General features: G+C 44.7%; 1 protein-coding gene across 1 annotated transcript in view; it reads left to right on the top strand.

The window, feature by feature from the left end:
• Sae1 (SUMO1 activating enzyme subunit 1) overlaps positions 1-23,894 on the top strand; it is a 60,511-nt gene that overhangs the window by 27,415 nt on the left and 9,202 nt on the right. The window contains exon 5 of the mRNA XM_029479252.1: positions 3,210-3,315. Within this exon, the coding sequence (XP_029335112.1) occupies positions 3,210-3,315 (106 nt within the window). The remainder of the gene's footprint in view (positions 1-3,209; positions 3,316-23,894) is intronic.

Genomic DNA, 23,894 nt, shown 5'->3' with positions numbered 1-23,894 from the left:
GCCTGCCTCTGCCTCCCGAGTGCTGGGACTAAAGGCATGCGCCACCACGCCCGGCTCCACACTTTTCTTTATTCTTGCTTTATTTTACTCCTAAACAGGTTGACTCCAGGGTTGCTGGGATATGTGGCAGCTGAAAGGGCAGACCCCACTCGCACATACTTGCTTTTGATTTAACCTGGTTCTTAGACTTAAGAACGGAGAGAGAGGGCTCAGCGGTTAAATGCACTTGTTGCTCTTGCAAAGGACCCCAGTTCCAGGGGAACATAAACTAAGCATAAACTAAGACTCTTCGCTAGCATCATACATACTACCAAATTAAAGAGGCAAACATGTTTGCCGTGCTGGGGCTGAGCCTCTCGCTCTTTGTCAGTGTAAATAATGGTTATCAGCAGTTGGCTCTTGTTTCCATGTGTTTCTTGTCGTGTCTGTGTGCATAAGCACTATCTAGACTTGCTCCCCATGTCTCTTCACTACTTCAGATCTGGTTTCCTGTTGCATGTGTGCTGCCACCTGCTTTGTAAGAGAAGCATTATGTTGGTGGGACCATCTGTCTGTGGGTCTTTGTGGAGCTTTGCTGTCCTCTGTGGTAGTTACTAGACACATGCGGCTATTTAATATTAAATACAGTATAAAATGACAGCTCTAGTGTTCAGTAAGCACCTGTAGCTGCTGGCCCGGGAGTTGCACACCGTGTATATGTGACTACACCATCATAATCCTTCCTCTTGCACAGTACTGCAGTGCTTCTTTTGTGTGACTACGTTACTGTTTATGTATCTGCTGTTGATGGCATTCAGGTGTGTAAACTTCCTTCCCTGTTAGAGACTGCACTGTGCTGAGCATTCTGCTTGTGCGGTGAGATTGTGTATAATCTACTTGGGCAGTTGTGTTCTTTTCTGCAGGGTAAAATTAGAATAGGGCGTCTTCACCTTTCCCAGATTCTGTTGTTACTCCAAGGATTTCTGCCAATATCCATTCCGTGGCCAGTAGCATGTAACAGTCTCGCTTGCTTATCTCAGGCTTTGTTTCAACTGTGCTGTTAAGTGAAAATTGTTCGGCTTACGGTTGTCATTTGGTTGAATACATTTTTTTTCTTTTCAGATAGGTTCTCGATATGTAGCCTGGCTGGTCCGGGAAAGTAGCTTCATAGCCTAGGCTATAAAGTTGGCATTCTCCTCCTCTGTCTCCCACATTCTGGGATTGTAAATATACACAGGCATGAAGGGCACCTTTTTTTTTTTTTTTTTAATTAAAACATTTCCACCAGATGCTGGTGGCACATGCCTGTACTCCCAGCACTCAGCAGGCAGAAGACAAATCTCTTGAGTTCGAGGCCAGCCTGGTCTACAGAGTGAGTTCCAGGCCAGCCATGGCTACACAGAGAAACCCTGTCTCAAAAAAATTAGGTCGATGGATGGATAAAAATTTCCCCTTTATTTTACATGTATGGATGCTTTGCCTTCATGAATGAATGTGAATGTGTGTGTACCACATGCATGTAGTTCTTATGGGAGGCCAGAAGAGGGGTCAAATTCCTGGGACTAAAGTTACAGATGGTACTGAGCTGCCCTGTGGCTGCTGAGAATCAAACCCAGGTCTGATGTAAGGGCAACCAGGGCTGTTTACCACTGAGCCAGCTCTTTAGCCTCTAAGAGGTTGCTTTTTCTGCTGTGGTGATAAATGTTTTGTGGAGAGGTACTTTTTTAAAAAATAAAAAAAATGGTACAAACTCATTTCTCAGCAGCTTCTAATCATCTGTGTATGAGTTAGTGAAGCTATACATTTATGCCATTCATGCTTATGGGTTATATATGTTTGCACATAGAGGCTGTCTGCGGTTAATATCAGGCTTTCTGTTGTCCTTGATTGCTATGTTTAATGTATATAATGAAGTCAGGTGTCTTTTTTGAACCCAGAGCTCACCTTTTTAGCTAGTCCAACTAGGCAGCTTTCTTCTCAAGTGCTGGGATTATAAGCCTACAACAAGCCTAACCAATAATGAGTTAAATTTATTTCTCCGTATATTATCAGTGAGCTCAGTACCTCTCAGCCCAGTGCTCATTCTAGTTTCTTACTGTTCCATGTGTTAATTAATTCTCTTCTGATAGGCAAGCCTGGATTGCAGTATTTGCTTGTGTTAGCCACTGGATGGAACCAGTGTCCTGTTACTGTTTCTGTGGAGATAGTGTTCTTATTCTATTTGCTAGACTTCTCACCCAGAACACCCATGCTTTCTTGAAAATTCCCTCCCCAGAAAATGTCTATGTGTGGTAATATGGGACTGTATTGCTCAGGAAAAAGTAAGTGATGTTTGGGTCTCTTTTAATGTTTATTTTTAATTATGGGTATGTTCAGGTGTCTGTGCAGGCCAGAAGCTTAGATCTCTTGGAGTGGAAACCATAGGAACTGGGCATGGAAGCTGAGAGCTGAACTTAGGTCCTCTGCGAGGACAGTATGTGCTCTTAACTGCTGCGCCATCTCTTCTAGGCCGCATATGCTCTTTTTATCTTAATGTTTTAGTGTGTGTGTGTGTACTCATCTGGAATCGGTTGTCTTCTGGTGTTCATCTGTCTGTCATATGGGCTCCAGAGGGTAGACCTCGGGTTGTCAAGCTTGGCCCTTATCTTTTTTTTTTTTTAAGATTTATTTATTTATTACATGTAAGTACACAGTAGCTGTCTTCAGACACTCCAGAAGAGGGCGTCAGATCTCATTACGGATGGTTGTGAGCCACCATGTGGTTGCTGGGATTTGAACTCAGGACCTTCGGAAGAGCAGTCGGTGCTCTAAACCACTGAGCCATCTCACCAGCCCCTGTAGTTTTTTAAAATTGAGTCTTGCTGTGTAGTAGCCCAAGCTGGCTGTCCATCCTCCTGCCTCAAGCCCCTGGGTCTCAGAATTAAAGGCCTGCATACCACCTCATCTAGTTGGAGGCTGAAACAGGAGGATCTCTGGGAGTTTGAGGTCAGCCTGGTCTAAATAGTGAGACCAAAATGAAACAGGTCATAGGAGGTTGGCTGTGTCATCTTCCTGCATAGGAAGCACATGTCCATCCCTGTTGGAAGTATGAAGGAAGTGTTTCTTAGGTTTTAGTGAGCACTGGATTCGTAGAATAAGACTTTGAATGTTTAAATTTGTACAACCTGGAAAGTGTCCTGCTCTGATTCAAACCAGCATGCTTATTTGTAAACACTGTCTTTTTCCCACAGAAAGTGCTTTTTTGCCCTGTAAAAGAGGCGCTAGAAGTGGACTGGCGTGGAGAGAAAGCCAAGGCTGCCCTGAAGCGTACTGCCCCCGACTACTTTCTGCTGCAAGGTGAGACCTGGAGATGGGCCAGGACTGAGGCCGTGTGGGTCCCTCTGTCTCCTCCACAGTGTGAGATGCAGCCTCACTGAGGTCTGGTTTCTGGTCACTTTCTTTTTCTTTTTTTTTTTTTTTTTAAAGATTTATTTACTTATTACATGTAAGTACACTGTAGCTGTCTTCAGACACTCCAGAAGAGGGCGCCAGATCTCGTTACGGATGGTTGTGAGCCACCATGTGGTTGCTGGGATTAGAACTCTGGACCTTCGGAAGAGCAGTCGGGTGCTCTTACCCACTGAGCCATCTCACCAGCCCCTCTGGTCACTTTCTAAATGACCTGTTTTTTACAGTTGAGCCTGAGGTGACTGTAAGCTCCCTGGCATCTTCTCACTGCCCCTCCAGAACTGGTCTGAAACCCTTATTCTCCTGACAAGGGTTTTGATTGTTTTCCTGGCTTTGGGTTAAGTTGTTTGCTTTTTACCTTTTACAGTGAGACCTCACAGAAGAGCTCAGCTTGAACTTGTGGTGATCCTCCTGCCTCAGTCTCCCATATTTACCATTTATTTTGCCTGGCTTCTACCTCCCTAAATGATCCATCTTTCAGAGATTTGATAGGAAAATACTGGTTGACCTCTCAGTGTAGCTTTTGTCCCTGGCAGTTTACTGTTTATTGTGGTGGGGGTGGGGGTGGGGGATGGATTGGCTGTTTAGACCAAGCAAGCCTTGAACTTATAGAGATCCCTCCTCCCCTTTTTAAAGATTTTTTGCTGCTATATATGTACACACCTTTTCTTTTTCTTTTTTTTTTTTTTTTCCGAGACAGGGTTTCTCCGTACAGCCCTGGCTGTCCTGGAACTCACTTTGTAGACCAGGCTGGCCTCGAACTCAGAAATCCTTGCCTGCCTCTGCCTCCCGAGTGCTGGGATTAAAGGCGTGCACCACCACGCCCGGCTGTACACACCTTTTCTGTGTAAAAGTACAGGGCTTGTGTGTTCGGTGTTCACAGAATACTGAAGAGTGTGCTAGATCTCCTCTTCTGATGGTTGTGAGCCACTTTGTCAATGGCTGGAACCAAACTTGAATCTTTTGCAAGAACAGCAAGTGCTCTTAATTGCTGAGCACATAATTCCAGCCCCGTCAAGGTTCAATTTTTAAAATACCATTTAAAAAATAATTGTTGGGGCATGGTAACACGTGCCTATAATCCTAGCTAGCACTTAGGATTCAGACACAGGAAGATCATCAGACTCATTTTCAGCTACCTCGTGCATTTGAGGATAGCTACACTACATGAAATGCTGCCTCAAAATTGGGAAAAGGACAGGATAGGAAGATAGGATAGGATAGGCTTTTAACTATTTTAAAAGCCTGAATGTCGATTCATGCAGAAATATTTAAGTGGGTTAAGTAGGAATGAGTGTTAGGCATGTGAGAAATGCCTTCCCTAAGGACTGTGGGACCCTGTGTGGAAGAAATGCCAGCTGCACTGTGAGCAACACCTGCTCCTCTGGGCCAGGGTTGCCTGCAAGCCCAGTGTGTGGCACAAGAAGCCAGAGTCACTAGTTTGGAGCATTTGTGTGTATGATGAAACCCTTTCTAGTAATTGCTTATGAAGCGGCCCCTGAGCAGCTTCTAGTTCCGAGCAGTTCTAGTTCTGGTTGTTAGAATGCACTGGGGAGCATTCCTGCATCTAGTGGGAAGAATGATGAGCGAGTGATGTCGCTCAACGTCCCCAACAGCTCCCGTGGCAGAGATTGAGCCACTGGGAATGTCAGTGCAAACTCTTACCTCACAGAGTCCTAGCTCTGGGGAAGCTGAGACAGGAGAATTGCAACAAGTTCAAGGGTACCCTCAGAAACAGTGAGACTGTGTCTCAAAGAAAAGGAATAGGAAAACAGGATGTCATGTCTGAGAATGGCAATATCCAGGGTGGCCTCCCATCTGTCTCAAGATTACAGCACTCTCCTAAGGTGGGTTAGATGGTCCTCGATTTGTTCTTTCATTTCTTGCACTTATTCACTTCAATATCTGTCAGTCTGCTTACTTATTTTCAGTTTCTTTTTATAGCTCTGGGTGTCCTGAAACTTGATTTGTAGACCAGGATGGCCTCGAACTCAGATCTTCCTGCCTTGCCTCTGTAGTGCTGGGATTTAAACACATATGCCACCATTTCTGGATGTTCATTGTTATTTATTCACTTGGTAAGGATGTTACTGTAACCCCAGCAGGCCTCAAACTTGCTATATAGTTGAGGATGATCTCTGGTTTTTCTCAGATAGTGGAATTATAGGCATGTGCCTCTGTTGCCCAGGTTTTTTTGTTGTTGTTGTTTTGTTTTGTTTTTTTCTTTTTTTTGTTTTGTTTTTTTCGAGACAGGGTTTCTCTGTGTAGCCCTAGCTGTCCTGGAAATCACTCTGTAGTCCAGGCTGGCCTCGAACTCAGAAATTCGCCTGCCTCTGCCTCCCAAGTGCTGGGATTAAAGGCGTGCACCACCGTGACCGGCTTTGTTGCCCAGTTTTTATAGGCTACTTTGGATGAATCCCAGGCTTTGTGCATTCTGGGCAAGCACTGCCAGCTTGGATCCAGCCCTTTGAAGTCTGGGTAAGCTTTGTGTGGGACTGGGTACCTGGGCTTGGAGCTGCCTGTTTATGCTTCTGTTTTTCCACAGCTACATAGCCCAGGCTGACCACCAACTGGCAGTAATGCTTCAGCTTTCCAGTGCAGGCATCCCAAGTACATGTCACCACACTTGACATTCACTGTAATGTCAGGGTCATGTGGTAGCCTATGATGTATGGGGGATTTTTTGGTTTTTGTTTTTTTGTTTTTTGAGACAGGTTCTCGCTATGTAGCTTTGGCTGCCCTGGAACTTACTATGTAGATCAGGTTGCCCTTGAACTCACAGAGTACCTGCCTCTGCTTCTCAAGTGCTAGAATTGATAACTTACAGTTCTTGAGACCAGGTGTTTGGAATAAAAACTGACCAAACATATCAGGCCAATTCTGCTGTTTTTCTAAGTTGATTCTACAAGTTCATTAAGTAAAAATTTTGAAAGGGGCTTGGGGTTAAGTACTTAAGTATTGAATCCTTGTCTAGGATGAGGTCTTCAAGTTCAATCCCCAGTACCACAGAGAAGGAAAGTTTTTGGAAGAGAACAAAGAGGAGAAGTGGTAACAGTGTGGGTCTGTATTCTTCAAACTGCCACCTTGTTACCTTTCCTGTAGATTGCACCCCTGCCAGCCTCACCCTACTGAGTGCTGTGAGGACCTTGCTCTTAGGGAGTGGCTGTTGGTTACTAAAACCTGTTGCTTTTCCATGGTGCTAGCCACTTCCTTGTCAGTCTATAGCCCTGAGAAAGCAGAGTGAGGATTGCTGTGACTATAAGGAAAACCCGGCCTACAGTTAAGCAAACAAAGAAACAAACAAACAACTGGGGAAAGGGCGTTAAAAATACATTAGGAAAAAATTTGATTCTAATAATTGACTTTAGGGCTAATTGGAAGATCTGTATTGAACTGTTTTGTTTGTTTTTGTTTGTTTTTGTTTTTTTTTCTTTCTTTCTTTTTTTTTTTATGTCTGTGGTGCTGAAGATTCAGCATATGTGATCTCAAGTTTGTTAGGCAAGCTCTTTACTAAGTTACATCTCCAGCCCTTGGTTTTGTTATTGTAGGTTGGTTTTTTTATTTGTGGTTTTTCAAGACAGGGTTTCTCTGTGTATCCATGGCTGTCCTGGAACTCACTCTGTAGACCAGAGATCCACCTTCCTCTGCAGGATCAAAGGCGTGCGCCACCAGCTCCTGCCTGTTGTTTGTTTTTTGTCTTATATGAATGAGTACACTGTTTTCAGACACACCAGAAGACATCGGATCCCATTACAGATAGTTGTGAGACAATATGGGCTTGCTAAGAATTGAACTCAGGACCTCAGGAAGTGCACTTAACCTGTGAGCCATCTCCCCAACAAGCGTATTGTTTTTTGAGAAGTATACTTAGTGACGCACGGGACAGTAATCCCAGGTTCTTGGGGGGCTGAAGCAGGATGATACCAAATTCAAGGACTATAAACTGTAAGTTGATCTCAAGGTCAGTCTACACAAGTTAATAATACCTTGTCTCAAAACAAGAAGGATAAAACTGGAGGGTGCATCCCAGTGGCTAGTGTACTTGCCTTGCTGGTGCAATTGGTCCAACTATCCATAAACAGCATCCAAAAGAAATGAACACAGTTAAACAGACCAGATGCAAAAATTAAATGATGTGATAAATCATACGTCAGCATAGTTGTTTGAAGTATAAAAATGTACAAAGATAAATACAAATGAACACACATTTTATTAGGTTATATAGAATTCAGATTTAAGAAACTGATCAGTTAATTTTTTCCTGTCATATCATAGCTGAGTAAAACAAACTCCTTACAAGCTGTATTGCCCCCGAGCCCCCCACCCACCCACCCCACCCCCCCGGCAGGGGTGTAGCCCAGGCTACATAGAGAATTTGCTTTCCTGGAATTTGCTCTGTAGACCAGGCTAGCCTCGAACTTGGAGATTATGAGTGTTGGAATCAAAGTTGACCGCCACCACCGCTCGGCAGCAGATTAACTTCTTGAGTTACTCAAGATTCCAAGCACAGTCAATGGCAAGCATGCTTAGCAGAAAGCCAGGACACACATGGAAGCCATCTGCTGCCCTGAGAAGTGGAATGGGGTCAGTAGGTGAGAGTTCTTGGTTGGGGCTGGTGGTGTGGCAGCTCAGTGGTTAGGAGCACTGGTTCCTCTTATAGAGGGTTGGGGTTCAGCTCTCAACACCCACATAGTGGCTCATAACTATCCATAACTCCAAATCCAGGCTATCCAGCCCTCTTCTGATCGCCATGGGTGCTAGGCACACACGTAGTGTAGTAGACTATGTGCAGGCAAAACACTCATACATAAATAAATCTCTTTTGTTCATTAATTAAGGAAAAAAAGTAATGATTATTGTAACCAAGCAAGAAATGAAAAAAGACCCATTTCTGTGAACTTAAGAAAAAGGCATCGAGCTGAGGGGGACTTAGTGATAGAACACTTCATTTGTATGAAGCTCTAGGTTCAACCCCTGATACTACCTAAGGAAAAACAAGTATTATATATACTTCAGCAGAAAGCTAACCAGGCCTTGTCCTCTCTGCATCTGGATGCTCCATTTCTCATTGTAGCACCTCTGGTAATGTAGGACCACTCAAGATAAAAGCAGGTGCCTTCATTGATGGCTCCGGGGTTAAGACTACTTTCTTCTTTGCTAAGGACCCATGTCTGGCAGCTTATAGCTCCCTGTAACTCCAGCGCCTGGGATCCAACATCCTATTCTGTCTGGCCTCCATTGGCATTGCATTCATACAGACACACAAACGGGGCCAGCAGAATCGCTCAGTAAATAACAGCTGTTGTGACCTGAGTTTAGTCCCCAGAATCCACATAATAGTGGAAGGAGACAACCAATTTCACAAAGTTTTTCTCTAGCCTCCACACATATGCTTGCCCCAAACAGTGGTAATAAATGAAGATTAAAAGAAAAGAGAATCGGGAGCATAGATGTAGACATATAATGGCCATTGGGGATTGTCATGTGCTACCAAGAAAGCAAGGCCCAGGAAGAGGGTATGCAGGGTGCCTGGAGGAAGACAAGCAGGCCTGTGAGGAATCGGGGCCTGGGGCTGGAGAGATGTCTCAACAGGTAAGAGCACTGACTGCTCTTCCAGAGAAACTGGGTTCAAATCCCAGCACCCACATAGCAGCTCACAACTGTCTTAAACTGCGAAGATCTGACACACACACAGATGTACATGCAGACAAAACACCAGTACACATGAAGTAAAGGTAAATAGAGTAAAAGGAGGGGCTGGGAGCTTGGGATTTGATATCTAAGCTGTTTACTATGTATGTGCAATTTGATTTTCTTTGTGTGTTTGTTTTATTCATTGAGTTTTTCGAGTGTGTGTGTGTATGTATGTGTGTGTTTGCGTATGAGTGTAGGTACTCTCAGAAGCCAGAACAGTGTTGGGTCCTCTCAAGCTGGAGTTAATAGGTGGTTTTTGAAGCCTCCCACTGTGAGTGCTAGAATTGGCCCCTCTGGAAGAACAGTACTGGACACAGAGACAGACAATCAGACAGTCTATAGCAAAGTTGGTCTTGAACTCCTGATCCTTCGGGCTGCTACACACGCAGATAATTCGCTATGTGATAGTTTAAGTGACACTAAAGAATCTTTGAACTAGTGAGTGATGTTGCTCTGTTAGATGGACGCCATTCCATCATCTGCTCAGGAGAGAGGTGTGAGTAGTTTTCAGTGTTTGCAGGCCTGAGAATGTGACCCAAATGAGCTGTGATGACTTCTTACCTGGTTGTGCTCAGTGAGGACAGGGTGATTGGCTGTGATACACCTTTGAGAAAAAAAGAGCCTGCCCTCATTGCCCCCTTGCCTGGTTAGAAACACTATGTGCTGGATAAATGACTACTCTTGTATGAAGGACTGGTTATTGCTTATCTGCTCATTTATTCACTTCAGAATGCAAACTGCTCACATGTCGGTATCCCTTCAACATCCCTTGCTGTCTGGCAAGGCTTCTTTTTGTCTTTGCTCTTCCCTTCACCTACCCACCTACCCCAAGACTTGGGGCTATGGCTAGAGCTAGCCTTATGTGAATAAAATAAGTGATCTCTCCTCTTCCTCCTCCTCCTCCTTTCTTCTTCTTCTTCTTCTTCTTCCTCTTCCTCCTCATTATTATTATTATTATTATTATTATTATTTATGTATAAGTACACTGTAGCTGTCTTCAGGCACTCTAGAAGAGGGCATCAGATCTCGTTACGGATGGTTGTGAGCCACCATGTGGTTGCTTGGATTTGAACTCAGGACCTTTGGAAGAGCAGTCGGCACTCTTAACTACTGAGCCATCTTACCACTTTTTTTTTTAAGATTTATTTATTATATGTAAGTACACTGTAGCTGTCTTCAGAGACTCCAGAAGAGGGCGTCAGATCTCATCATGGTTGTGAGCCATCATGTTGTTGCTGGGATTTGAACTCAGAACCTTTAGAAGAGTAGTCAGTGCTCTTAACCACTGAGCCATTGCTCCAGCCTTCTCACACTGTTCTAATCCTTTAAAAAAAAAACACATTTCTAGGTGTTGGAAAGATGGCTCATCAGTTAAGAGCACTGGCTGCTCTTGTAGGGCCCCTGACTTTGATTCCCGGCACCCACATGGCAGGTGAGAGCTGTCTGTTATTCTGATTGCAAGGGATCTGACGCTCTCGATCCTCTGTGAGCATCAGGCATGCACATGATTAGACACACATGCACATAAAATAATTTTTAAAAAAATTTGGAGACATTAGGTTGTCTTTAGGTGTTTTGAAGTTGTCATCCTCCTGCCTTATCTCTCTAGTAGCCAGTGTGATAAAACCATCAAGCCCAGCATAAACCAGGCTTGATTTCCAGAGTCTCCTGTTGCCCTGCTGTCCCTGTGTGTGTGCTTGACATGGTTGGGAACTCGGGGTTTTTTCCAGTCAATACAATACAATACAATAGTGGTCAGACTGAGTGCTTCCCACTATCCTGAGAGCTGTCCTCTCCATCTGGGACCAGAAAGGACTCATCTTTTTATTATTCTCCCATGGTGTGTTTCAGAACATTAAGTGTGAGTTGTTTTCCTGTGGCAAAAATGTTGACTTTGATTTGTTCTTTTTGAGGTTACTGTGAGTTTATCATAACAGGAGCGCTAAAAATAGTGGCCCTCAGATGGAAACGGAGACTAACATGGACAGTAACACGCAGACTTGCCCAGGAGTAAAAAGGAGTGGACCACATGTCAAGATGAGTTACTATCAGAGGGTCCTGCTGTCTCCACGCTCTCAGTCTCCTCTAACAAACTGTGGAAAACTACTTAGCACATAGTACTGCCGCAGAACTGAAGGCAGAAGTAACCAAGATCAGACATTTGGGGTGCGTCTGGTATTTATTTGCAAGATCTATAGCTAAAAATCAGGAGGAAGAATTGATCTCCTTATCAGTGGATTCACAAACCTTAATACCTCATGAGGAAAGCCCTAATGTAGGCTGTAGAACAAAACTGCTCTATTGTGTTCGGTATGACCAAATAAACTCCACAGCTATCAAAGTAGGCAGACAGCTTCAGATTGAGGTAAGGAGAAGGATAGTCTTGCAAGTCGAGGAGCAGCACACGGCAGCCGGAGGCTAAATCCCAGTGGATATGGACACATCAGAACCACCCAGGAAACATTCGGAAAGTGCAGATCAACTAACTAGTGCTCCTGTTGCCAGCTCAGAGTAACAGGGTGACTGGCTTCTTGGCATTTTTCTAAAGTTTCTCGGATGAGACATTTTATAGTAGGAAAAGAAGCCATACTTCAAAGCAAAACCAGTCACCTGTTTTAATTTAACATGTCCTAGGTTCTTTTTTTTTTAATTTACTGAAACAGGGACAGTAGAAAGCTCCTGGAATACCTCTTGAGTGCAGTGGGTTTATTTTGTTGTTTGTTAAGACAGGATCTCAACCAGGATAAATGAGTGTGGTGGCCTCAGAAGTTGTATAGCCACAACTGGCCTTGAATGTCTGATCTTCTTGCTTCTACCTACTAAGTGCTGAAATTATAGACCTGTATATAACCACCGGGTCTTGTTTTAATACAGTGGTTTTTATGTGTATCAGTCTAAAGAAAGAGCTGAAAATTAGTAAAGTGTAGCTTTGTTTTTCAGTCTTACAATTTTAGGAACTAATATGTATTGTGGAGTGAGCAAGTAGGTAAACTGTGGATGAGGACAGCCAGGTGTGTGTGTGTGTGTCTGTGTGTGTGTCTGTGTGAGAGAGAGAGTGGAAGGTGGGACAGGCTAGGAAGAACCCTTTGAGAGCGGGTGGGATGGAGGTAGTAGGGCAGATCTGGAATTGGGCATGTGTAAGAGTGTGTGTATTGTCTCTTATGCAGATGGCGTTCCTTTAGTCTGTGAGTCAGAAGTTTAATGCAGAGGCCCCTGTGGGGACCGAAGCTCACTAACACAGATCACAGTAGTTACTATCTTTCTCCACTAAGTGGAATCCAGACTTCTTAGAGAAGTGGATGACTCCAGAGGTGGGAGAGGAAAATTACAGGTGAGCTTGGAACATCTTGCTGTGCCAGAAAATACAAAGTTGCTTAAGAATGGTGCACCTGTCAAAAGAATAAGACTAATAATCAGTATACATAGGAGAAATGATGGACATTTAAAAAACCTGTGGCTAATGAGATGACTCAGTAGATATCTACACGTCCTCTTCAATTAATTATGAAGACTGGAGTTCAAATCCCAGCATATCCACATGAACAAAGAAGTAAAATATAATTTAAAAAGAGAAACCATGGGGCCGGGCGATGGTGGCGCATGCCTTTAATCCCAGCACTTGGGAGGCAGAGGCAGGCGGATTTCTGAGTTCAAGGCCAGCCAGGGCTACACAGAGAAACCCTGTCTCAAAAAACAAAAAAAAAAGGGTGTGTGTGTGGGGGTGGGAATATGTGCTTATGAGTGCAAGCTCCCACAGAGAACTGCCTTCAGCAGGACTGCCTGAAGCTGGAGTTACGAATAGTTCATTTCTGAGCCATCTCTCCAGCCTACCCTCTCTCTCTTTTTGAGGTAAGTTTTAACACCAATGCTTGACTTTAAAAAGAAAAGAGCTGGAGCTGGTGAGATGGCTCAGCGGGTTAGAGAACTGACTACTCTTTCAAAGGTCCTTGAGTTCAAATCCCAGCAACCACATGGTGGCTCACAACCATGCACAATGAGATCCGATGCCCTCTTCTGTTGTGTCTGAAGACAGCTACAGTGTACTTACATATAACAATAAATAAAATCTTAAAAAAAAAAAAAAAAAAGAGCTCACGTGATCTTCCTGCCTCCATCTCTCAAGTAATGGTAACAGAGGCATACCACCACCACACCCAGGTGACTGTTTCTCTCCCCCCCCTCCTTTTTTTTTTGTTTTTCGAGACAGGGTTCCCCCCACACACACACACACACACACACAAATATAGATATACACATACAGTGGGACAAGAAGCCTAAAAACCCAAAGCATCACCTAAAAAGAAATGAGCCAGTATTGAATACAGGGCATTGTACTTAGTCTCTAGAAAGGTGTTTGTTTGTTTTTAAGATTTGTTTATTCATTTTACGTATATGTGTACATTGTAGCTGTCTTCAGACACACCGGAAGAGTGCATCCTGTCCCATTACAGATGGTTCTTTGTGATCCCTGGGAATTGAACTCAGGACCTCTAGAAGAACAGTCAGTGTTCTTAACTGCTGAGCCAGCTCTCTAGCCCAAAGAAAAGTTGTGTTTGTTTGTTTGTTTGTTTGAACGGTTTATACACCCACCCCATCCCCTGCCCCATTTTAGTGGGGAAGATCTAGTACCCTGAATGTACTAGATAAGCAATCAGCCATTGTGCTGTATCTCCAGCCCCAGAGCTGTGTTCAGCAGTGCATCATCTCCTGACAGGGATCTTAAAATGAAAATCTTTGTGTATACTCACTCAGTAGTAGAGAGTTGTGTTTTCTAACAGAGCCAAGGTTTTGTGATGTGTTGGGAATGGGGTTTGTCCAGTAAGGCACTTTCTCTATAAAGAATTTTTTACTTTTATCAAATACTGGTGTTAGGGGGTCTAGAGGTTATGAACAGCTACTGATGATGACTGCAGACAGATTCAACTTTATTAAAAGCTGATGGGGGCCTTAGGGGGTACAAAGAGAGTTAGTTTATTCTAGACCCCCGTGAAGCTGTCTATAAGGTAATTTGCATAGTAGACTTGTTGCCATTTTCCTACTTGTTTCCATTTCCAGGAAATGCATCTAAAAGTTGTGCCCTTCTGGGGGACTGCTACTGGCATGGCTACACATAGAGTTAGGAACTTGTAGCCATGCTGGGAGCTGGCCCATGGGGAAGATGGTATCAGGCAGTTTTCTTCCCAAAGAAAGTACTCGTGGTTGGATTGAGAACACCGTCTGCTCTTGCAGATTCCCAGAAGTCGCATGGTGGCTCACCAACTCCTATAACTCCAGACTAGGGGATCTGAGACCCTTTTCTGACCTACCTCAGTGGGTACAGGCATGTACATGCATGGTGCACACACAAACATGCAGACACATACTCATATTTTGTATTAAATGGATACAGTTTTGTTTTCTTGAGACGGGGTTTCTTTGTGTAGCCCTGGCTGTCCTGAAACTCACTCTATAGATCAGGATGGCCTCAAACTCAGAGATCTACCTGCCTCTGCCTCTTGAGTGCTGGGGTTAAAAGTGTGGGACAGTACCCAGATAGTTTTGTTGTTGTTTGTTTGTTTGTTTTGTTGTTTTTTTTTTTTTTTCACTTAAGTTGGTTTGGATTTGAAAGAAGTTTGGGCTGGGCAGTGGTGACACATGCCTTATGGGAGGCAGAGGCAGGCGGATTTCTGAGTTCAAGGCCAGCCTGGTCTACAGAGTGAGTTCCAGGACAGCCAGGGCCACACAGAGAAACCCTGTCTCGAAAAACCAAAAAAAAAGAAGTTTCACACTGTGTCTTCCAGCCATTGAGCAATTCGTGTTGCTTTTCATGGGTCACAAAGAGAAGGACCATGGCATTCTGTTGCTCCCAATTTTCACATTAAACATTGTTCTAGTCTCTGTTTGGCTTCTAAAAAAATAATTCTTTAGTACTGTTTTGTTTTAATTCCTGAAAGGAAACTGCCACTTGGACTTGTTCATATTTTACCCATTATTCTTGTTGCTCCACTCTTGTGTCTAATGCACTATTAAAGTCATTGTCAGAGCCTGCTTGCTTTTGCCATCCCTGTCTCCACCTTCACCAATGGTTCTGCTGTATTACATAGATTGCCTTCAAACTTGTGGACCTCCTGAGTGCTAAAATAGCAGTCGTAAACCACCACACCTGTCTGTGTTGTATTTTAAGTCTTGTTTCTTAGGTCTCTGCCTGATGTGGGGATGGATCGTCTTCAGGAAAAGCTCTGTATTCTAGAACTCATAACCTTTGCCAGACTTGCCCGAGGCAGGCACCACTGAAGCACGATGCTTCCCAGTGGGGTTGTGGTGCCTGGCAATGGCGAGAACTCCCGGGGAGATGCAGCTAGCCAGGGCAGAGAGCTGTGATAATGGGGCAGCAACTGAGTGACCACAGATGTTTAAAAATAACTTACAGGTAAAAAGCAGTGGTGGTGTTTGTGTCTGTGTGGCTCTTATCAGTGCTAGGTTTTAAAGACCACAATCATTAGAAAAGAGGAAGTCTTACCATCCAGAGACAAGCAGGGATGATCCTCCAGCAGGAATTGAAGCCCAGAACCACAAGTCCTGAAGCTGGGTGGTTAGTGGAGTCATGGGACATCCTAGTAGTTCCTGGTGGTGTGCTTCACTGGGGACTGTTATCGGCAAGTCCACAGAAGGGCAGACCATATTCCATTTCCACACAGAGAAATCTGAATCAGTGTTAGAGTTAAACTCGGCAAAGATTGTGTCTGAGGTACCTGTTTAAGCATCACCTCAAAAGCACTGGGAGATTGGTGGCCCTGACTGGGAGACTGAATGATGCCAATGAAACCGTTACTTTATCTGAACTTCAGGATCTTATTCCACTTTGCAAGATAGGAAAACGGAGACCAACCACGATCAGATGCAATAATGAACCACATTGTTAGCCACCTGCCTTGTTTTTTCTTTGCAGGCCATGTCCCCTGCCCCCCACTTCCAGCATCTGCCTGTGAGCTGTTGACAAGCCCCAGTCCCAGCTGCAGTTGTTGTTAGAGCCTCACATCTTTTCTCTGACTGTCAGATAATAGTCACGGGAATGTCCTGTGCCATCTTCCTTCTCAAGTGTGGTTGGCAGAGAGAAGCAGATGCTCAGATTCAAGGCCACGTGCCACTCAAGTGCTGAGCTAGAGAAAGAAAAAGACCCTCTTTCCCTGCTGCTTGTGACCGTGCAGAGGGCCGTCATAGGAGTTGTGTGACTGTTGTGCTCTGGCCAGGCTGGTAGATGGAGGGCCAAGCAGGACACAGCGTGGGCTCACACTACTCCCCTTTGTGATTCTCCTCTTGTTTGTTTTGTTTTCCTTCATTAATTATGGTCTTTTTATGCTGGTTGGAATGTCCCTACTAAAGGAAAAGTCAAACTCAGGAATCAGTTATAGACAGAAAAATAGACTTTTTGGCAGAAATTAGAGTCTGAATAGGAGTGTCATGGTTTTAATCCAATTGATGAAAGAAATGTGGCTAAAAGTGCAGCTGGAGGATTTTAGTTTTGCAGACCAGTCTGCTCCGTTGGTAGTTAGCATCTTATTTCTGAGGTTAGTTACTGGGCTTTACTGTGCTATAAATAACATGGTAGTGACCACCTGTGTATAACCAGCCAAGGCTGTGGCTTAACCTGCTCTGAAGAATCCTTTTCCTGAGCGTCAACTGTACTCCTGACCCCACTGTAGACAAGGCCTCTTAGCTTACAGTGACCCTAGAGCTTGGATCGTATTGGTGTTTATTAGCTTTTTTGTGTGATTCATTGAGCAATTCTGCCTCTGCTGAGTACTGTGTGAGATGCAGGTCCTCTGCCTATTGCTTGAGTGAGTAATCTTAGTGTGATTTGATAGGCAAAAAGGATGTCTTATTTTGAGTCATTTCTTTCTTTTTTTTTTTTTTTTAAATGCTTGTTTTATTTAAATTTTGAGTCATTTCTGGGAATTGGTCCTCTCCTTCACCCATCAACAGCTTTCATGTGGCTGTCTGAGAGTTTTTCAAAAGCAAGTGAGAGACTGACGAGAGACAGTGTCTTTCTGTCTTTTGAGCTGATTCATCCTAAGGCCATTGATGAAGTTTTATTGGAGAGATTAAATGGTGAGGTGCTAGCTTTCTGTCATTATAACAGATAACTTAAGGCAGTAAACTGTTTATAGAGGAAAAAGGTCCCAGTGTGGTGTCACTGGGGAGGTAAGGCAGGAGGATAGCTGCAGGTTCTAGGTTCTAGGCTAGTATCATCTGCATAGCTAGCTTGAGACACAACGGTTGCAAAATGTGATCATCTCAGAAAAGTATAGGTAGGTGGGTGGGTGGTCCAGTCCCTTGGAACTGACACAGCTGAGCAAGGTCACTCATGTGTCATAGACAAGGAAGTTGAAGTCAGGGTTCCATAATCCCTATCAGGTATGCCTTCAACAACCTACAGACCTCTTAGTCATGCCAGCTAGGAGCCAAGGCCTTGTCATGTGAACACTTAGACAAGCTGTGGGTAGGTCATCTGAGAGTGTCTTCAGGGAGCCTGTTGTAGGGGATGATCTGAGCATCATGTGGCTCTGGCATCAAGAGGGGGGGGGGCTAAGTATGTCATTTGTGGATTGTAGGTTTCCCATTTCAGGCCTGGGGTAGGGCTCAGGACATGTCTGTTTATAAAGTTAGTATACCTATGCATGCACTGATGCTGTCTTCCATGACCAGGCATATCCTACTGCCTCTGAACTTGAAGTACAACATTGTGGCTTAGGAGGAGGAGGTGGTGGTGGTGGTGTATTTGAAGCAGGGTCTCCTTTAGTTCAGGCTGGCATTAACTATTATATAGTAGAAGATTACCTTGAACTTCTAATGGTCTTTCACCTGTTTGTTTGTTTGTTTGTTTGTTTGTTTTATGTATATGCGTATACTGTAGCTGTTTTCAGACACACCAAAAGAGGGCATTAGATGCCTATACAGATGGTTGTGAGCCACCATGTGGTTGCTGGGAATTGCACTTAGGACCTCTGGAAGAACAGTCAGTGCTCTTAACTGAGCCATCTCTCTAGTCCCTGCTTTCACCTCTTAAGTGATGGGTTTATAGACCTATGCTGCTATGCCCAGCTCAAAGGGCCATTTCTTTGTTTTGGGCATTGACTAAGGATGGCTTTGAAGTTCTGCCTGTACCTTCAGAGTTCTGGGATTATAGACGTCCACCACACCTATCTTTCATGTGGCAATTTGTTGAATTTTGTGTATGGGTTTTATGCCTGAATGTTGGTCTGTGTACTATGTATAGGCAGTGTCTATGCAAACCAGAAGAAGATGTCACATTTCCCTGGAACTGGAGGGTTGGGAATCTTGGGTCCTCTGGAAGAGCATGGTGGGTGTTTATAAAGTGGCACTGCCATCATGTGTCTACCTTCAGCAGTGTACTGCTGTCCTGGTGACTCTTCTGTGAGTACCTTGTTTATAAATACTTGATAGGATGGCCTAGCAAAGCAGTGAAAAAAACCACACTTCCACAGGACCTACAGTTTCAGTCCTGTTCCTGTCTTCCCGCTGCAGCTACCTGACAGTTTACAGCTGCTGGGACTCCTGCCTACACCTGCACATGCATGTTGCACACTCACACAACCATAAAATCTTTTAAAAAGAGACAAAACTATTAGGGTTATCCTAGAAGCTACTCAGTTTGTCAAGTGTATTAACACATTCCTGTAATGTTAGCATTTGGGGTGGGATGCTGAGCCAAGAGGACTGCCAAAAGCTTGCCTGCCTGGACTTTGAGCAAAAGATACCTTCTTAGTGGAAAAAAGAGAAAGAAACTAAGGTGAGAAGAGTGAAGCAGAAAGAGGAAGGAAGGGCTGAATGCTTTAGAAGGGTTTAATGAGTAGCCAGAGCTAGTGCTGCCTCCAGGCTCTAGGGGGCATGTGAGCTGGGATGCCACACTGTCCTTGAGGGCTTGAACACTAGCTAAGTGTTCTTGAGTCTAGTTTTCCAAAACAGACTTGAGTCATGTGGATGGTATTTTGTGCTACCCTCCAACTTGCCAGATCTCTGGCATGGAGTGCCTTTGGCACAGAAGGTGCAGCCCAGCAAAGAGAACTAAGTGTATATGGTTCTGCCCCTGGGCGAGACTGACCTGCTGAGAAGCGCATTTCCTGGCACCCCTAGGCTGTAGAGCTTCTGAGCCCTGCTAGTCCCTGTGTGGTTTTGGACCACAGTGTGATCACCCTGTCAGAACCCTCTGGGGAGATAGATAGAGCATCCATCCCATTTGCTTGTCCCTGCCCAGCCATGGTCTGAGCACTGGTTAGTATACGTTAACTGAGTGCCAACTCATGATGGCCTCGAGATCCCTGTCTTCCCCCACCAACTGTGTCCTACTGAGTGGATGATTACTCAGTCAGGCCTGTAGTCTTCCTGTTGGAAGAAGCATGTGGTGTGTGCTTTCCAATGGTAGTCCCAGCACTGAGGATGCTGAAGCAAGGGAATCACTCGCTGGTAGATGAATTCTAGACCAACCTGGACAATGTAATGAACCTGTATCTAAAAAACCAAAATGAAGAAAGTCTTAGTGAGCCACTAGGGGTGTGTTAGGAGGATGAAGCCACAGTCATCTGGCCAAAGATCTGTAGCATAAGTCAGTTGAGCCACTTGTGCTGGGGCTAATTTGTGATACTTCATTGTCTTCTGTTAAATGCTGTGTGTGTGCTATTTGAGTGGCCTTGGTTATCACATTAACTATCACAGTATTTGACTGACTTATTCTTGCTTCTCTGCTGGGGTTAAAACCCAGGGCCTTGCCCTTGCTAGGTAAATAAATATACCATTTCTAAGGTACGTTCCTCGTCCCTGCTGTAATAGTACTTTATTATCTATTTATGTAATTACATAGGTTTTTCCAAGACAGGATTTGATTTTTCTGTAGTGCTGGTTGTCCTAGAACTCACTCTGTAGAGCACACTGGCCTGCCTCTGCATGCTGGGATTAAAGACGTGCTGCCACCACCACCTGGCTTGTTTTTGAGACAGCATGACAAAATATAGCCCAGGCTGGACTTGAATGGGAAGTTCTCGGTGACCTTGTGCAGCTGCTAGCGGCTCTGAGCTCTGTTCTGAATGCATATTGTTTTGCATATTTTTTGTAGAGGTTGTGTTATGTTCACATACAACAGATTCTCTTTGAAATAACATGAAAAGACACGTTTTCCCCCTAAAACAGGGTTTCTTTCTTTTTGTTTTTGTTTTTCGAGACAGGGTTTCTCTGTATAGCCCTGGCTGTCCTGGAACTCACTTTGTAAGCCAGGCTGGCCTCGAACTCAGAAATCCGCCTGCTTCTGCTTCCCAAGTGCTGGGATTAAAGGCGTGCGCCACCACGCCCGTCAGGTTTCTTTCTCTCTACAGATTAGGCTAGCCTTGAACACAGTTATTGACCTGCCTCTGCTTTCTGAGTGCTAGGTGGTGGTGACCACCCAGCTGGTAGTTATGATCAAAGTTTGTCTTTTCCATTACATGAACAGATCCTAAACTTAGGCAGAGACATGGGTTGTCCATCAACTCCAACAATAGATGTTAGCCCCATGGACTTGGGCAACCCACATTAAATGGTTCAGATGAAGTTAATTACGTTTGGAACTCTGATTTTGTAGTGTTTTTATGTTATCTGATGAGTCATCTTTTGTCAAAGCTGTTCTCCATCCCTGGCACTGTTTGATCTGAGTGAATTATCACTCAACCTGGTAAGGGCACGCTTCAGAAATACAGAGTCAACAGCAGTGTGTATGTGTAACTGCCTGGTTAAGAGCAGCAGAAAGTAAAACAGCAGAACATACAAGAACTTGTGAGGGCTTGGGGTAAGTCCTGCCTTTCTAGAACATGTGTTTCTTCTTGCCCTCTTGCCCTCTGCTAATGAGCAATGACACTAGAAAAGAGAGTGAAAAAGACAGCTTCTATTTGCTTTACTGCAAATACAGGCCCTGCTGCTGGCAGCCTTCCCAGTGTCCTGAGACCACTTCAGATGTGGTCAGTGAGGTATGTGCACAGTGCCAGCCTCCTGGCCTCATCTGGGCAGACTACACCCAGAACGGCTAAGATGATGCTGTCTCCCTTTGCTCTTCCTTGTGATGCCACCTGATTTCTTTCTGAGGTGAAGCTGATATTACTCTGAAGCCAGATGAACAAGGATTTCCTATGCTCCCCATCTGATCTAGTAGCTTACAGTGGATGTTATCTTTGTGAGCCTTCAAGACCATCTAGAAAATGCACCTTACAAAAATGTGCGTCAAAGGGCCAGACCACTTGGCACCTTAGATGCCAAGTTCCTAAATGGTTCTGCCACTTTGGATTCCAGAAGCAAGCCTACATTTATAGTCCTGCTCCTTTCCTCATAGCAGTTCAGTCACTCATCTCTCTCTGAGTGTTTATTCCTCTCTAAGTAGATAGTGATATGGTACTCAAACACGAAGCATGTTCAGCATGGCTCCTCCCACAGAGCAGGTTCTATCACAGTTTAGGCTTTGTTTCCAGAGCTGTATTTTGTAACAGTAGCAGTGGAGGCTGGTTGCTTGTGAAAGTAGTTAACTCCCAATAACAGACTGGACAAGATTGTGCAGGTTACCACTGTAGTGGCTGCTTCTTGCTCCAGGAGCTTGCAGGCTGGCTTCCTCTTGCTGTCATTAACCACTGTGCCTCATCTGGCTACTTGGCATCCCATCCATCCTCTGTCAACAGCACCCATGACCCACTCTGGGCGTTAGTGCTCGTCTTCTCAGGAGTCTCTGACATTGTGCATTGGGCCACCAGAGAAACTGCTCTGCTAGACTGTCTGGTGTCTTGGTCGCCCTGTTTTCATGGGACATTAGTTGAGGAAGGACATTAGTTGGGACACAACAGAGAATGGCTTCCACTCCAGCCAGTCCCAGTTGCCTGCTTGGGTGCTGTATTAGTTAGGGTTTTACTGCTGTGAACAGACACCAGGACCAAGGCAAGTCTTATAAAAAAAAAAACAACATTTAATTGGGGCTACCTTACAGGTTCAGAAGTTCAGTCCATTATCATCAAGGTGGGAGCATGGCAGTATCCAGGCAGGCATGGCGCAGGAGGAGCTGAGAGTTCTATGTCTTCACCCAAAGGCTGCTAGTGGAAGACTGACTTCCAGGCAACTAGGGTGAGGATATTAAACCCACACCCCCAGTGACACACCTACTCCAACCAGGTCACACCTATTTGGACAAGGCCACACCTCCAGATGATGCCACTCCCTGGTCCAAGAATATACAAACCATCACAGGTGCTGTCATTCACTGCATATCTGGTGTGCAGTTAGAAGCCAAGCTCACAAGATGGCAGTATGTGGCGGCTGTCCTATGCATGTTAAGTGCCCAGACAGCACTAAGGGGACCAATGACACCCTTGGAAAGGCTGGCATGCCAGACTGCAGACAGTACCCTGAACAAGCAGTTGTTCCAAAGATTTTTGTTTGGTTGCTTTTTTTTTTTTTTTTATGCTTTCCATACATAGACCCTACACTAGGCAGGTAACAGTTGTCAGAGAAATAGAGACTTGACGTTTTGTTCAGCAGAGATATCCCAGAAATCAGACTTTTCTCTTGTAGTGGATTGTGATTTTCTTGGAAAACTTGCAACCCATTTCCAAACTCTGCCTAACCTTCAGTGGAGTTCCACTGACTGGAATGTAGCCCTAGCCATAAACGTCACAGATGCAGGAATGAAGGCCCGCTCACTAGCATACTTCCAAACCTAGGTCTGCCCGGCACCCAGTCAGTGCTTCAGTGCTGGTTGGGTAAAGTTTGTGCTAAGTGGAGACTGGGACTCAGTCTTGGATGCTCATTTGCCAAGCTGTTTGTCAGTCTCAAGATAATTGTATAGGCTTTAATAACACACAGACAACCTGGGGCTAGAGAGATGGTTCAGGGGTTCAGAAAACTGACTTTCTTTTTTTTTTTTTTCTTTTTGATTTTTCGAGACAGGGTTTCTCTGTGTAGCCCTGGCTGTCCTGGAACTCACTCTGTAGACCAGGCTGGCCTCGAACTCAGAAATCCTCCAGCCCCTGCCTCCCAAGTGCTGGGATTAAAGGCATGTGCCATCACACCTGGCTCAGAAAACTTTAAGAGCTTAGAGCAACCTCAAATGGCTCTGCTTTCCAGCTCCCTTAATCTTAAGGGAAGTATTTTCTCTTGATGTGCAGAGGCTAAGACTCAAAGTCCCCGGTCAGGTAAGTGTTGTGTAGAACACTAAAAAGCCAATGCACATGTCTCTACTTCCACTCCACCATATACTGTGTGTTGTAGGGCGAACTATGACACCCAGTGGTCACTCTGCCTTGTGTGTGTGTTGGTACAGTTTCATTTGGACTGAGGTCTAGTCTTGTTGGGGTCTCCTTACATAGGCCTGGCTCTAGCCCAGGTTGGAATCTCTCTTCTGCTTCCTTGTTTCCTGGATATTGACACAGTTCTTGTTTGCAGTAACCTGCCTGTCTGGTGAGTGAGTGCTTGGCCTTCCTTTGAACTGGTGCCTAGAATGCAGGCCTTATGCCCTGGCCTCGCCTCCATGTTGTAACAGAGGCTTCCTCCCCTTCTGCTGGCCTCTTCTGCCCACACACATTCTATTTGTTGCCTCCTCGGGAAAGCCTTACCTGACTTTGACCTGTAGCTGGCTCAGACCCTTTTTTACTTTTCAAGCGTTTGTCACAGAAAATTTGTTATTGTAATTTGTTGCTTGCCTGCCTGCCTGTCTTCTCTCTCTCTCTCTCTCTCTCTCTCTCTCTCTCTCTCTCTCTCTCTCTCTCTCTCTC

This window comes from Mus caroli, chromosome 7 (genome assembly GCF_900094665.2).
Source record: "Mus caroli chromosome 7, CAROLI_EIJ_v1.1, whole genome shotgun sequence".
NCBI classification, from domain to species: domain Eukaryota; kingdom Metazoa; phylum Chordata; class Mammalia; order Rodentia; family Muridae; genus Mus; species Mus caroli.
Note: the sequence above shows the minus strand (reverse complement) of the source record. Positions and strands in the feature narration are given on the sequence as shown.